This window comes from Rutilus rutilus (assembly GCF_951802725.1).
Source record: "Rutilus rutilus genome assembly, chromosome: 11".
NCBI classification, from domain to species: Eukaryota; Metazoa; Chordata; class Actinopteri; order Cypriniformes; family Leuciscidae; genus Rutilus; species Rutilus rutilus.
This window is the reverse complement of record NC_140216.1, coordinates 31,504,514-31,521,483: the sequence shown is the minus strand read 5'-3', so window position 1 is coordinate 31,521,483 and position 16,970 is coordinate 31,504,514. Positions and strand designations below refer to the sequence as shown.

Here is a 16,970-nt window from a genome sequence, read left to right as displayed (position 1 = left end):
TTCCAATGTAGAATGTGGTCTGTTATTTCTTGATTACAGACCGCTGCGAAGTATAACACACCGTTGCCATGAAAAACAGAGCGTTGCTATGGACGCGGAACGGACTATTTTCTTTAGCGGAAGCAATATAATCGTTTTTAAATCAATAAACTCCTTTTTAAATCAATATTTTGTGTCAAATTATTTATTTATTTTGTAGGTAGCCATGTAATAAGCGGGATAATGTATAGCGAGGCGGTTGTTATAGCGAATAACAACCCCTTCAGGCTGATTCAAGACCCCTTCGCTTCGCGTGGGGGTCCCGTTCACGTTCAGCCTGTAGGGGTTGTTATTCGCTATAACAACCGCCTAGCTATACATTATCCCTTACATATATTCTGACACATAAACAGCATTGAAACCATAAAATAATTAGACCAACATTTACTTGCATCAAGCAACTCTGTTGGTACTTTTATAATTAGTATAAAGATAATTGTTACATTTATTTTATTGCCACACTTTAATATACATTCAAGTAAATAATAAGTTAGGAAATAAAAGCACAACTAAAAGAACACAAGCATGTTGTCCACAGTTGTTGCTGTTACATGATGTCGCTGTGTCTGACTAGGGTTGACATGTGGGGTGATGACATCATCGTTTCACAAAATATACGGATTGGCTGTACACAGGAAAACGCAAGTGTGCCGTTTTCATATTTATCCACGTTCAGTATCCAGAACTAAAAATATGGTTTCCAGTTTTAAAAAACATGGTTTCAGGCTCCCAAAATGCCGGATCCGTCTGGACGAAACGCTGATATGATACAAAATCAAAGAAGCCTTTATCCCTGTGGAACCTTTAGCACCATTGCTTTTACCCTACAATTAAATATCTGTGATTTAAATGTTTCTTGAAAAAAAATATTATTTCATCAGAAATATGACTGGCCTTGAATAGCTGTCAATGGAGAAAAATGAGGTTTGCCCATATACTGGTTATGGCACCTTTTAGCAGGGGCTAACTGGATTATGATGATCTGTTACATAGTGGTCTGCACATTGTGTTAAGTTTTTTAAAGTTAATGTAATTTAAATAATGCATTGTTATTCTCTTTGCACACAGTTGTGGAGATCATGGAGAATGCAAAGAAAATCATGAAAACAGTCACTCATAACTTAGATCAAGCTTTCATGATGCACAGAGACATCATTTCAAAGATAAATCAAATGGATAAAGTCAGAAGGAAGAAAGAATCCATAGGGATTTTTGGAAAATCAGGAGATGGAAAAAGTTCCTTATTGAATGCAGTCCTGGGGAAAAGGGATCTTCTGCCATCTGATAGTTATGGTGCCTGTACAGCCATTGTTACTCAGGTGGAAGCCAATCTGGATGATGCCAACTACATTGCAGAGATTGAATTCTTCTCTAAAGAGGTTTACTCATTTATCTTACCATGCTTTTAATTATGTTGGCTTGACAAAGCCAACATACTGATCTAATATTAAAGCTTTTGCAAACTTTTGTAGTATTTGCAAACATTTAAACAGTATCTTCTTATAGGGCTTTCAAGCTACAACCACCAAACTCGGGTCAGACCACAGACTTAATCTGACTTGGTGGGGCTATATCTTTTCTAACTAATCCAACTTAAATTTTCGTTTAACATACTATCAAACTTCGAAAAGTCTCAGACTTTCAATGAGGGGGGCAAAACTTTAGAACAATAAGACTTATAGAATATGTAAGCTGTCTATCACTAGCAAATCTTAATGAATATCCTATTTTAAAACATGCTAGCAACATGTTAAATCATGCAAGCAACATGCTAATTCATGTTAAATCATGCTAGCAACATGCTAACAACATGCTAAAACATGTTGACAGCATGCTAGCAGCATGCTAAAATATGCTAGTAACATACTAAATCATGTTAGCAACATGCTAATTCATGCTAAAAAGTGATACCAACATGTTAACAATGTGTAAAACGAGTTAACAGCACGTTAGCAGAATGTTAAAACATGATAGCAAAACATGCTAATTTGTGTTAGTAACATGCTATTCAAGTTAACTACCTGTTAATTAATGCTAGCAGCATGCTTTATACTTTATACAGCATAACTTTTTTTTTTACTTTCTCTGAATAAAACCTTCAAACTTCAAGCTGTTCAAAGTTATTTTAAACTTTCAGACCTGGCTTTGTCAAGCCAACATCAAAGTTTGTCATAAAACTTTACTCATCTATTTACTTTTATTGTTGTGTAACTGTAAATAAATCAGATAGACAGAGGGAAATTAAGCTTTATTTCCTATATTGTCCCTCTGCAGGATTGGGAGAAAGAGCTCAAAGATCTTTTCAGAGTTTTGTCAGATGAAAGTGATGACAGGAATGATGACTTGTTTGAAACTGCTGTAGAAAAGATAACTGCGCTGTATGGAGCCGATGCAAAAAATAAAACATTAGAAGAGCTACAGAAAGATGACAAATTTGCTGAGATTGAAACCTTTTCTTTCAGCAAGAAAACAATCTCAAACTTTGATGTAAGTTTTTATGAGACTTAATGTTTCATTTTTAACACCAGATGTTTCATAATAATATTAAATGTATAAAGACAAGCAGTCTTGCTTGTGAATAAAAAAAAAAAAAAACTTTGTCTCCACAGGTCTCTGAATTTTCCAATGATGTTGCATGTTACATACAACACAGTGAGGCCAGTCCTGGTGGCTGGTACTGGCCGCTTGTGAAGAGTGTGACAATCAAAATTCCAGATTGTCATGAACTCCTGGAACACATTGTGCTTGTTGATATTCCTGGGACGGGAGACTGCAACAAGATTAGAGATGATCTGTGGAAATCTGTAAGTGTATAATACTCTTTTGAAATCAACATTTTGATATCATAGAAATACACAATCAATTATGCTACTAACCATGCCATCTAAATCACTATTTAAATTTATTTAGAACCTGAGAGAATGTTCTTGTGTTTGGATTGTAAGTGCTATCAATCGAGCAATCAAAGACAAAGAACCCTGGGGGATTTTAAAGCACTGTATTGAAGAATTGGGACCAGGTGGAAAGTGCAAGAACATTAATTTCATCTGTACAAAGACTGATGAGATCAATGCAACAGGCTATATTAGGTATTTTGTGATATACACATATAAATACAGGGCTGCACAATGGTCTTATTCTAAGTCTGACATGAGGTACATGGTACCTATATACAGCAAATAGATCAGAATTTAAAAAACAACAACCCTTTTTTTTTTTTAGATCTGCAAGGCTTAAAAGACATCAGCTCCAAAGAAACAAGGTTTGGAAAATTTAAGATAAAAAAATTAGCATTCATTGCTCCTTGAGTAAATTTGCAAGTCTATGAGATTTTTCATATCATTGTAACTGCCTTTTAACGAATGCAACAATTTACTGAGGAAAAGGAAAATTTGTTATGTACAGTATAGTGCATAATCAACTATTGAATCAGATTTCACAATAGATGTGACAATTATAACAATTTATATTCATACATTGGTGTTTTTAATCATTCTCCAGGATCAGAAAAAAGTGTGCATCCTTCATAGAAATGAACATGCCAAGACAGATGTCAAAGAAAGGCTTGAAAAATCTGATATTAAGGTTTTTATATTTCATAATTTTCCTTATTTTCATCAATATTTTCTAGGGATGTCCCGATACCACTTTTTCACTTTCAATACCGATACCGATGCCACAGCTTTGGCTATTTGCCGATACCGATGTCAATCCGATATTTTTATTTTATTCTTGAACTAATACTAATAATAATAAAATATGGAAGCACTTTGCTCAATTAGCCACATAAAAACATCTCACTCAAATGGAGAACAAATACTTCTCCAGTAGTCCACAACAACAGTTGATAATGAAAGACTGCCACCCTTTATTCAAAAGACCTTGAGATATGTTTGGTAATTGTACCTGAATTATTTTTAAATCAATTTGCTATATTTCAGATCAATATATTTGTTTACTTAAAATATTAATTAACTTTATTCTCATCTGAATTATAAATAATTTATTTCTGTATAAAATAATACTACCATTAAAAACACATTTGATTTTCTTTTTTTAATCAATGTAGAATGTGTAACTTAAAAATAAACAGATTAGTGCTCTGTTTTAGGACAAGAAATGAAAACCAATGCAATATGATGAATGTCCAAAAGATGAGATAATTCACACAAATTAAACATGTGTGTGATTTTGGTTGAGTGACAGTTGTAGGTTAGAGTTTGACAAAAGCACAATGTTGTGTTTTACACAAATATAGGCTAAACACTTTTTAAACACTAAGCAGTTTTAATGATGTCCTGTATGAACAAAATTACGGAGTATGTTTTTATGTTTCCACTGTTCGATCGCGCCCGTACCTCTCTCTCCCTGAGACACACAAAACAATCACCAAAACAATCCTAGGTTTTTATTTAACACCGTGGCTAGACTAACAAATAAACAGACGTCACCTGAACAAAATATCCCGTTACAGCTTAGTAGTAATGATTTCATGAACTTCTTCACTGAGAAAATAGAAAGCATCAGAACCACAATTGTAAACGTTCAATCCTCAATCGCGCCTTATAATTCAGCCTCAATTATCACCCCGCAAGAACAATTACAGTGCTATACAACTACAGAACAAAAAGAGTTAAATAAACTTATCACCTCATCTAAAACAACAACATGTTTATTAGATCCTATACCAACTAAACTACTGAAAGAAGTGTTACCTGTAGTGGAAGAGCCTCTCCTCAATATTATTAACTCATCTTTAACTTTAGGTCATGTTCCAAGAACATTTAAACTGGCAGTTATAAAACCTCTCATTAAGAAACCACAATTAGACCCACATAATCTAGCAAATTATAGACCTATTTCAAATCTTCCTTTTATGTCTAAAATATTAGAAAAAGTTGTATCCGCCCAACTGGGCTCTTTCTTGCAAGAAAATGACATCTATGAAAAGTTTCAGTCTGGGTTCAGACCGCATCATAGCACTGAAACTGCGCTCGTTAAAATCACAAATGATTTACTATTAGCTTCTGACCAAGGCTGTATCTCAATACTAGTTTTACTTGATCTTAGTGCTGCGTTCGATACTATAGATCACACAATACTCTTAGATCGACTACAAAATTATACTGGTGTTCAAGGACAAGCATTAAGCTGGTTCAGATCATACTTATCTGACTGCTACCATTTTGTCTATTTAAATGGAGAAAAATCGATCATAACTCCAGTAAACTATGGAGTGCCGCAGGGATCTGTGTTAGGCCCTCTGTTATTCTCAATATATATGCTGCCACTTGGAAATATTATAAGGAAACATGGAATTAGTTTCCATTGTTATGCTGATGACACTCAAATCTATATTTCATCACGGCCAGATGAAAACGCTAAATTATCCAAATTGACAGAGTGTGTTAAAGATATAAAAGATTGGATGACGCGCAATTTTCTTTTATTAAATCCAGACAAGACAGAGGTACTACTTATCGGTTCAAAAAAACGCCCACAAAACCTTTCACACTACAACTTTAACATAGTAGGATGTCCTGTTACTTTATCCTCTACAGTAAAAGACCTGGGTGTTATATTAGACTGCAACCTGTCTTTTGAAAATCATATTTCATATGTTACAAGAACAGCCTTTTTCCACCTTAGAAACATTGCTAAGCTACGTAACATGCTATCAGTTTCTGATGCAGAAAAGTTAGTTCAATGACCTCGAGACTAGATTACTGTAATGCTTTATTAGCTGGTTGTCCTGCATCCTCAATAAACAAGCAACAGTTAGTCCAAAATGCCGCCGCTAGAGTTCTTACTAGATCAAGAAAATATGATCATATAACACCAATTTTATCATCACTACATTGGTTACCTATAAAGTTCCGTATTAATTACAAGGTACTGCTACTGACTTATAAAGCCCTAAACGGCTTAGCTCCAGTCTATTTAACGGATCTTCTATCGCCCTATAATCCATCGCGCTCTTTAAGATCACTAAATTCGAGGCTTTTGGTCATACCTAGGATATCTAGGTCCACCAAAGGAGGGAGAGCATTTTCACATTTAGCTCCAAAACTTTGGAATAGTCTTCCTGATACTGTTCGTTGCTCAGACTCACTCTCCCAGTTTAAAACTAGATTAAAGACGCATATCTTCAGCCAGGCATTCATATAATACTTTTAATCTTACAGTTAAATCCGACCTCTAGTTTATAAACGCCAGAGGAGAACTGGCCCCCGACTGAGCCTGGGTTCTCCCAATGTTTTTTTTTTCTCCATTAGGTCATCTGATGGAGTTTTTCAGTTCCTTGCCACTGTTGCCTTTGGCTTGCTGAGTTGGGGATATTTGGGGATATTTAATTTAATTAATCAATCAACAATACTATTGATCAGCATTACCAAACGTGGACGTTTTCCACTAGAAACAAACATTGATGTATTATTTTAATTTAATACTGTGAAGCTGCTTTGATACAATCTGTATTGTGAAAAGTGCTATATAAATAAACTTGACTTGACTTGACTTGACTTGACTTGACTTGACACACACACACACACACACATACACATTCCAGCATTGCAATCTTGACATCGCAGCCTGTTCATAACGGTGCGTGTCCACTGGCACGGTGCGAGCGGAGCGGAGCGAGCGTTTTCAATTCATTCCTATGGAAGTCGAGCTTCACGCTCGCGCAGTGCATTTTGGGATTGACAGCGGACCGGAGAAAGCGTTGAGAGCGACCGAGAGCGTCAAAAGGTTGGGCAGTTCTCGACTTTATGCAAATATCAAGCGAAAAACGCGGTTGGCAGCCAATTGCTGTGAGGTTTGGAATGTGACGTCTGTTTTGAGAGTTTAAAAATATGCAAATTGTGCCGGAGTTTATGCTGGATTTAGTGCTTAAACCATTTTGTTTACAAATTAGACGCTTTGCAGTTGTTATATATATGTTAAAGATTTTATTTTGGATGTGTTCATTGTGATTATATTGGCTGGGTTTATAAAAGTTTATAAAATTTAAAGGATATCTTTGCTTTGTGCATTTGGAAACAAAGTCTATTTCTAAATGTAATCGCATGCATCGCTGATGATTATACTGTCCGTGTGTTGAAAAAAACTTAGATTAAACACACTCGCAACAGACACACCCCAAACGGAGATGTTACAGCATTGCCAGCGGCACTGAGCGGACTTTTTCCGCTGTGGACACGCACCGTTATGCTGCGTTCATACCAAAAGCGAATAGAGCGTCAAATTCGCGTCTATCGTGTCTAGTTCGATGCTTGAGCATTTTGAATCCATTCGCGCAACCAAAGCGAATAGGACGCGCGTTTGAAGCGAAATAGACACGCGTTCAGAGCTAAGGCAGGGCTACAGATTAGGTGTCCCTAAAGAACCCGCATTATGTCTATGCGCGTATCTAACAGTAGTTCCGCATTACATTAAATAATGTGCTTGCGAGTTTTATTTATTTTTATACCGTGGATTCTCCGTGTAAATCCATGCACCGAACCGTGACGCACGTACGGTTTCGGTTCAATACGAATACATGTACCGTTCCACCCCTAATAGGATATCCGATATCTGATCTAGCATTCTGGGCCAGTATCAGCACGATACCGATGACGTGGATCGGATCGGGACATCCCTAATATTTTCAATGATTTCTATATTGAACTCCACACTTTGTCAGTTGCTGATGCTAAGGGGATGCGTCCCACAGAACCTGGTGTCTGAAGCATCTGTGAAATCACAGCAATCTTATTGGCAGACAGCAATCTTATGATGTCACATGGAGCATGCATGAGTATATACAGTAAGGGCACATGCATGACATGCCATGAGCCTTTATGTCTTAAGGAAGCCACTTTGTTTGCGTGTGGCTGTTAAGATCAGAGCGAGTTGGTAACACTTTATAATAAGTACTTACAAATCATTAACAAGCTATTAGTTTAAAGTTTATTCATAGTTTATATAGTCTCTACATTGTTGATATTGTATCAAAAAAATACAGCGTGGGTTCCGATTTACCGCATAGTTCTCTGCAGTCTATCACTGACATTATCTTCCTCTATAGCAGTTTAGACCAAGTGATTTATTATTTAATTCAGGGGACGGCAAACCTTTTTGCCATGAAGTGCCATTTTTAATTTTCTGAGTTTATCACTGTACCATAACTCTGTTATTCTGAATGTTTAAATAGCCTTGATGTTTGTGTAATTTTTTCACAATTTCTACAAACTGTAACAGAATGTTTGCGGGTCCAGGCAGGAATGTATACAAACATTGTGGATGCAGTTGGGAGGGGAACACATTCATTGACGGAGCGGGCATTAATGGTCAGAAATAGGAGTGGGAATTAAAAAAAGTTTCCTAGTGCCTATAACACTGAACTTTCTAGGGAACAAGACTGTGGTGTCACACGATGCGTCCTCACAGTCTGGGTTGAGGTTCATCGAGTCCTTCAGTGCTTAGTCTGGCAAGTTTGTGCTTGGAGACCTTCACATCGCACAGAGTTACCTCATAAAGGGAATGTCTGTGACAGTCCATGTGACGTCACACTGCTGTCAGCCAAAAAATTTGGTGTGACTTCACGTGCTTCAGACACCCGGTTCCGTGGGACAAGTCCCCATAGCATCAGCAACTGACACAGCGTCTCATTCCCTTCTCAGGGAACGTCTCTGTTCCCTCCTTCATGGAACGAGGGTTACATACGTAACCGAGACGTTCCCTGAGAAGGGAACAGATGTACCGTACTGATTGGGATCACGCTTAGGGAGCCTGACATCTTTGAGTATTGAAAAAACGAGCCAATGCAAGATTTGCATTTCGCACTCTGTCCCGCAGCACAGGTATAAATATGTAACCGAGACGTTCCCTTTCAGTTCTACCAGAAAGACTCGGGAGATAGAATGATGTAACAAAGCATTCATTTATTGACAGCCCAGCAAGCAATTATTTATAACGTTGTTTGGCGTAGGCCCCGTCCGTAGTGCATAATCCGAGGGTAGCGGATCTGTATTTCCTGCCTGAAGACGAAGGCAGGGGCACAGCCAACCCACCTGGGAGATATGAACAGGACCATCCTGGTGGTGGTGGGGAGGGTGGAGGCAATTGTTTGCGTCAGCATCTGCGAACCTCAAACGTGTAAATACCGATCTTTTATACAGCAAGTATTAGGACATGATTGGATAGATGGGAAGGTAATAAGTGACGTAGTAATTAAGTCTTCCTGGCAGAACTTATGGTAAAGCTTTAATTTCCCGAACTGATTGGGATCCCCCAGCATTATTGAGGTGGAGATGGGACAGGGCTTAGGCCAGGGAAGTCTACTGCTGTTCCGCATGACAGACTTGGATAACACTGGGAAAGCGTGCCATTTTGGTGGAAAGGGAGACGCTGCGGAAGCCACATCCTGCCCGTAGGGAGGTATCATGTGGAGGTTACACATATGGACTGAGTGTTTCCGGATAATACAACATATGGAATGTCTCTGAGGTGGCTCCTGCCCAAGCAGGGGGGAGAAAACACTGGCCAGAGACGGCAGACTGGGCTCTGCCTAGGGAAAGACATGGATCGCCGTAGTGATCACAACATATGGGACCCAGCCAAGCACAGGTTCCACCAATGCATACGAGTGTTAGGCCTGGCAACGGACACTAACCGGGGTTAGGCCAGGGTCTCAGGATAACGTGAGAGTTGGCCGGCCCGAATTTCAGGCAAGATTTGTCTATCAAAAATGCATGCAGGTCCCCTACCCTCTTGATAGAGGCCAAAGCGAACAGGAGAACTGTTTTTATAGACAGGACTTTTAACTCTGCTGCACAGTACCAAGCGAACATCTTCAGGGGTCTTCTCGGAGAGAAGAACACCACTCAATGAACAGGTTCTACTTCAGGGCGTAAGCATGCCTCATAGAGGGTGCTCTTGCCGAAGTGATGGTGTCTACGACAGCTTGTGGTAGACCACCTAGAACCTCTGCATCCCGTCCAGGGACCAGACATGGAGTTTCCAGAGGTCTAGACACGGGTGCCATACAGTGCACCATCCCGGAGAGAGAAGGTCCTCCTTCAGAGGAATAGGCCAGGCAGGGGCTGTCAAGAGGAGCATCAGTTCGGGGAACCAGGTCCGGTTGGGCCAATAAGGGGCAACTAGCAAGACCTGCTCCTCTTCCTCCCTGACTTTGCACAAGGTCTGTGCAATAAGGCTCACTGGGGGTAAACGCATACTTGCAGAGGCCCTGAGGCCAGCTGTGTGCCAGTGCATCTGAGCCGAGGGGCCCCTCGGTCATGGAGTAAAACAACTGGCAATGGGACGAGTCCGGAGAGGCAAAACAGATCTATCTGTGCGGCCCCGAAGTGGTCCCAAATCAGCTGGACCACCTAGAGATGGAGTCTCCACTCTCCCGGGCCACAGGCTGTTATGAGAGCTCTTTGGCGGCACGATTGAGCAGGCTGGGGATGTAAGTGGCACGAAGCGACCTCAGATGCTTCTGACTCCATAGGAGGAGATGGCTTCATTGTACCAGCGGCGTTACTGCGGCGAACAGACACAAAACAGATTCTCCACCCGCCCCTCCTCATGGGGAGGGAGTGGTTTGGTCACCATCTTCCGAAGAGCTGGTTCCGGCCGCTGCCTGCGGCCAGCTCCATGCTGAGTTGGGGGTGAAGGCTGCTGCTGTGGCCTAGCGGGAGCAGTGGTGGCGGCAAGGGGACACCCTCGGCAATTGTGGAGGCAGCAGCAGGCCGCCAGGGCAGGATGTGCTGGATCGCTTCCGTCTGCTTCTGGGCGGTGGAGAACTGTTGGGCGAAATTCTCGACCACGTCGCCGAAGAGCCCAACCTGGGAAATGGGGGAGTCCAGGAACCAAATCTTCGAGTCTCCCTCATATCGGCCAGGTTAAGCCAGAGATGGCGCTCCTTGACCACTAGGGTGGGCATCACCAGGCCAACCGCGTTAGCCGCAACCTTCAATCCCTGGAGGGCAAGGCCGGTTCCGGTGCGGAGCTCACCCATGAGCTCACGGTCTGGACTACCCTTGTGCATGTCCATGAGTGCTTTGGCTTGGTGGAACTGCAGCAACGCCATGGCATGCAGGGAGGAAGCGACTTGCCCACAGGCTTTGTAAGCCTTGCCCGTGAGAACAGACGAGAACTTACAGGCCCGAGAGGGGAGACGAGGATCACCCTTCCAAGAGGTAGCGATCTCTGGACACAGCTGCATCGTGACAGACTGCTCTATTGGAGGGATAGTCTCGCAATCCTTCGCCATTCCTCCGTCAAGGGTAGTGAGGGGGGAGGAGGTACTAAGGCGGTTTCTGGCAGAAAAAGGTGCCATCCACGACCTAGTAACCTCCTCATGCACCTCGGGAAAGAATGGCACTGGGGCGGCAGGCTTAGGACCAGCCCTGTCTGCCCCGAGAAACCAATCATCCAACCGTGACTGTTTGGGACACGGTGGAGGGTTCCACGCGAGCCCAACCGTCTCGGCGCCCCGTTTCAGCATAGCTGACATTTCTGGATCCAACTCGGGCAACGCTACTCTCCCAGAAGGAGGCAGCGCAGCTGAATCATCATCTCAAGAATCCAGCTCCCCATCCGATGCAGCGTTTGACATCCTGTCCTCAGGAGGAGCCCTGAAAGACACGACTGGTCAGTCCACTACAGAGGGACCAGCACGTTCATTTGGGAGCTCCACCAGCTGCGGTGTGAAAGAGGAGTGAGGGGCCCACGGGAACTGGTTACCGGGTGGGGAAGCCCTCACTGTGATCCTCAGATCACCCATCCCACACGGCTCAGTAGGTCTCCTCTGGGATTTTCCAGAGGGGACACTAGAGCAGGGCATGAGAATGGGGACTCCACCTTAACGAATGAAGGCGAGTCTCGATCTCAACACAGAGATAGTCATGTTCCCGCAATGGGAACATGAACCATCCACAAAAGGCGCTTCAGCAAAACCAGAAACGCACGGGTGGAATGGCATCTTGAAAAAGACGCAGACACACCCGTGTTGGTCTTTCAGGAAATAGTACTCTCAACCAGTGCTGGAGCACACGGGAATGACTGCGGCAACACTGACAGGAGATGTGTCAGTGTACCAGTGAAGCACTCACCCTCTTTGCCCTCTAACCAACCGTCAGAACAAACAAACACAAATAATGCTCTCAAAACAGCAGTTGAGAGCTCAGAAGGCTCGCGATCACTGCTGCACTTGCGCTGTAAACACACTAGTACCAGGAGAGACTTGCAGAAGATGCACTGACACACTCGCTCGTTGAAGATACTCCAATACTCTTCAGAGACATCGACATCCGATCGGCTCCGAAGCGAAAGACAAGTGGTGCTTGCGTCTGCTTCCATATTTATACCCACGCTGCGGGGCGGAGCACGAGATGCAAATCTTGCACGCCAATGTGCATTGGCTCGTTTTTTCTATGTTGAACGTGACCGAACTGAAAGGGAACCGGGAAGTTTTCTTTAAAACTATGTCTATTATTATTTTCTTTCTTTCTTTCTTTCCTTCTTTCTTTCTTTCTTTCTTTCTTTCTTTCTTTCTTTCTTTCTTTTTTAGAAAATATTCAGCACTGACAATGATTTTCAAGTTTTTACTGTAAGTTCCAATGCATTCTTTGACCCCGAATCTAATCTTGAACCTAGTGAAACAGGTAAACTATCTCCATTGCCTTTATTTTACCATTATTCATGACAAAAATATATATTTTTGATTAATCTGAAGATGAATAATTTATGAACCAGACTAAGCTCTGATGAAATTAATCTATATCGTACCCTTGTGTTTTGGAAACTGTGTATGTCTGTAGATATCCCAAAGCTGCAGGATGATCTGAGGATTCTTAACAAGAACATAAAGAGAGAACTGACTAGAGATTATGTCAATGAAGCAAAGGGAGTTTTGTCCTTGATTCAAAGTGTCCAACAGGATACAGAAAAGAAAACGGTATGATATTTCACATGCAGATTTTTTTCAGAATGCATGCCAGTATGTATTATTCTGTATTTCTCTCCTGTTGGATGGTTGTGTTTTAGAACGAAACAAGAGACAGCATTCACAATGAGTTGGAGAATAACCTAAAGATGGCACTGAATGAATTGGACAATAGTTTTGACAACATTTATAGGGTTCTGGAACAACGTCTCTCAAAGGGAGTGCAAAAATCAAAGCAATCATGTGTTGCTACCACAAAGGATGAGATAGTACTCGTAAGTGTGATTTTAATGTACTACAAAATGAATTACAACTTTCTTGCCATTTTTACACTGGTATTTTTTGTGTTGTCACTCAGAATAAGGATGGAAGACGATTCCATAAAATCCTTCAAGCTTTGTGCAGGAATGGAGGGAACTATTTGTCGAAAAATAGGGATGTATACCTAGACCTAAACAAGGGATTGGCCAAAAACCTTCATGAGTGTCTTCAAGAAGATTTCAATGAGATTTTTCCGTAAGAGCTGATTTATCATTCTATTTCTATGTCCCCCTTTGTTTCATTTAGAATAAATTGAAATGAAAACAACCCACAATGCTTGGTCAGTGACTAACAAGATTGTAAATGTGCACCAACTGTAGCATGCATGTAGCTAGAGCAGTAAACCAGCAAATGACTCTGGTGCCCAGAAAGAAACAGATGACCATTGCAGATTAATTTGAGGCCATATGTTTTGTAAAGTGAACAGTATCCCCATGTTTGTGTCCTATGAAGTCTGAGCAGGACCAACAATATGATTGGGCTAGTACAGTTTTCCTTCTAGCAACAAGTCATTCACAAGACAGCTGCATAGGTTCTACAGAAAAAGGGTAACACTTTACAATACGGGTGAACTAATATGCATTAATTCATGCTTAACTAATGTACAGTTAATCATGAGTAAATGTATGACATAGGGCTGTCACGATTTAAAAAATCCTCGACTGCAATTTATCTGTGTCAAGTAAGTGATAAAATACCGGAAGTGGTGCATTCCACGGACGAGAATCCATGAACCGCATTATTAGACCATTCTCTAAAGCTGAACGATGTATTAAAATACTATACTATAGAATACTAGAATACTATAGAATAGTGCTGTTGTGAATTCACAAAGGCTGCTATTCAATGAAATAAAATATATGCCCTGCGGGCATTCGTGTTAGAAAAATATCCATATTTAAAACTTTATCGACTAAAATAACTAGCTTCCGGCAGACGGCTGTACGGATCGATTTACGGTGGAAGAGTAACCCCTGACCCGACGCACAACGTGAGCCGTGTGGATTACTTTTATCATAGATAGATGCTTTTTTATGGCACATAAAAATATATTAAGTAACTGACACCTTCCTGACACCCTCATGACACTGCTGTTCCATCCCCGCCACCGTTAGTGTTTCGGGGGTCAGTGGTTTCCAGCGAAATGTTAAATATTCAGTTGCTTCCTGCTGTTCCACAGGACAAGGGACATTTAACATTCCCCCATAAACTTTACGAGACGTTGAGTCACAAGTAGTGTTGCTTTCGTCAATGAAAATTATGGCTAAATATCGTCGTCAATGAACTTATCATGAGACGAAAACAAGACGAGAAGCAACGTACATGCTGGTCATGTGACGATGACTATAATTAAATGTATAATGCAATATTGTTGATGAATAAAATGACCAAAACAAGATGAAATGAAATGTTATAACGTTAGTTCGTCTCGTTTAGTCACGTTTAGTCGCGTTATTATTATTATTTTGCAGTATTTCTGTTTCCTGTCTCCCTTCAGGAGCTGCATCAGGTCACACTGCGCAGACACAGGCGACGTCACTTCCTCAAGCCCCACTCGCGGCATTATTTAGAAGATGCATCTGCGGTGAGTTAGCGTAAACGACAACAAACAAAGTTAAGTCTGACACAGAGAAAGGGACCGATGGCCGGCCAGCCGGGGTTTGTCTTTGGGTTGGCAACCCTCTAAAATGCGAGTAAATCACTCGCATATGCGAGTAAATTTCACTCTGGGCGACTAAGTAATGTATATCATTAGCCATTGGCTAATAAATTCTTAGATTTTACTCACCAGTGTGTGTGTTACATGCCAAGTATAAGTTTAGCATAGATATATTTTCACTCACTGAACACTGACTGAGCGCTTGAGAGTTTTGCTCTCCGTCAAGCTATCTGTTCTAACGTTAGTATTTCAAATTCAGCTCAGCGTACCTGTATTTGACGTATCATAAACTCTTGTGTGAAGGCGCGCGACTCGCCGTTGCGTTTCTTTTACACACGCAAAGAGAGCGAGAGAGAGTCTTGCATACCACGCAAAATCGAGGCGCTACATGTAAATAATATTCTTGTTTGTATTTTCCTGTCAAAATAACTGAGTTCATCTGGAATTATTCAGCTTTTATTATACAGCAGTTCGGTTTCCGCCCACCAAAGTTCAACGGGGTGGTCTGGACTGTAGTCGACCCAAAGCAGGGTCGGGTATTGGAACAAGAAGTAAACTCCCTGCTGGTAAAGGAGGCTATAGAACGTATTCCTCCACCAGACAGGGAGTCCGGGTTTTACAGCCTCTACTTCATAGTTCCCAAGAAGGATGGGGGGTTACGTCCAATATTAGATCTCAGGCACTGGAATCGGTCTCTGAGGAGGTTCAGGTTCAAGATGCTTGCCATCGTGAATCAAACTCAATCCGAGGATTGGTTTGTCATGATAGATCTGAAGGACGCATACTTCCACATATCCATCCTTCCATCTCACAGGAAGTTCCTGAGGTTCGCTTTCAGGGGCGAAGCATACCAATATCGGGTTCTGTTCGGCCTAGCTCTCTCCCCTCGCACATTTAACAAATGCATGGATGCAGCTCTAGCACCGCTGAGGCTTCTGGGTGACTGGCTGTTTTTGGCCCAGTCACAAGAGCTGGCAGTTCGGCATTGAGATGTCGTCCTTGCCCACATCCAGAGCCGGGGGTTGAGACTCAACACGAAAAGAGCTTGTTGGCACTAGCCCAGAGAACCACGTTCCTGGGAATGGTGCGGGACTCTGTCACGATGCGGGCACAAGTGTCTCTTGCACGGATCGAGTCCATCCTGGCCACGGTGACCAGGATAAAGCTAGGCCAAGCCATCACTGTAAAACATTTTCAGAGAGTGTTAGGGCTCATGGCAGCAGTGTCCAACATCATTCCTTTCAGCCTGCTGCACATGAGGGCACTGCAGTGGTGGTTGGAAACCAAGGGGGAACCCATTCCGCATTATCAGGGTTACACGCAGGTGCCTTCGTTCCCTATCTATGTGGAAGAAAGCTTGGTTTCTGTCCCAAGGCCCCGTGCTGGGAGCGTCATGTCGCCGGAAACCCGCTTCGACAGACGCCTCTCTCACGGGCTGGGGCGCGGTCATGGATGGCAGGGCTCTGAGGAGCTTTCTCCCAGACCTCAGGGGTCACCACACAGACAATGTGTCGGTGGTCTCTTACTTGATTCATCAGGGGGTTCTGAGATTGTGCCCTCTATCCAGATTGGCGCATCAGATCCTCCTGTGGTCCCTTGGGAAACTGTTATCTCTCAGAGCAATGCACGTCCCAGGGGACCAGAATCAGAGAGCAGACATCCTGTTGAGGCAGGGGCTGAGGCCCGGGGAATGGAGACTTCCCACCGAGGTAGTGAAGCCGCTATGCGAGAAGTTCGGCCCAGTGGAAGTGGATTTGTTTGCGTCTTGAGGGACGTCCCACTGTCCACTGTGGTTTTCTCTCACCCATCTAGCCCCATTGGGTTTGGATGCCATGGTACAGACGTGGCTGAGGCTACGCCTGTATACTTTCCCCCCGATCGCTCTTCTCCCGGGAGTTCTGGAGAGGGTCCGCCGAGACGGGATCAGCCTACTTCTAGTTGCGCCGTACTGGCCGGCCCGAGTATGGTTTTCATCATAGCACTCCTGGCAGGCCAGCCTTGGCAGATCCCTCTGAG

At 42.3% G+C, this 16,970-nt stretch overlaps 1 protein-coding gene across 1 annotated transcript in view; it reads left to right on the top strand.

Moving 5' to 3' along the window:
- Positions 1-1,109: 1,109 nt before the first annotated feature.
- The window catches only part of LOC311300234 (nuclear GTPase SLIP-GC-like), a 37,398-nt gene continuing 21,537 nt past the window's right edge, over positions 1,110-16,970 (top strand). Inside the window, exons 1-10 of the mRNA XM_084424386.1 lie at positions 1,110-1,418; positions 2,314-2,526; positions 2,649-2,843; positions 2,950-3,128; positions 3,262-3,301; positions 3,541-3,624; positions 12,599-12,692; positions 12,849-12,985; positions 13,075-13,248; positions 13,332-13,489. Coding sequence (XP_084280512.1) covers positions 1,119-1,418; positions 2,314-2,526; positions 2,649-2,843; positions 2,950-3,128; positions 3,262-3,301; positions 3,541-3,624; positions 12,599-12,692; positions 12,849-12,985; positions 13,075-13,248; positions 13,332-13,489 — 1,574 coding nt within the window. The 5' untranslated portion in view covers positions 1,110-1,118. The remainder of the gene's footprint in view (positions 1,419-2,313; positions 2,527-2,648; positions 2,844-2,949; positions 3,129-3,261; positions 3,302-3,540; positions 3,625-12,598; positions 12,693-12,848; positions 12,986-13,074; positions 13,249-13,331; positions 13,490-16,970) is intronic.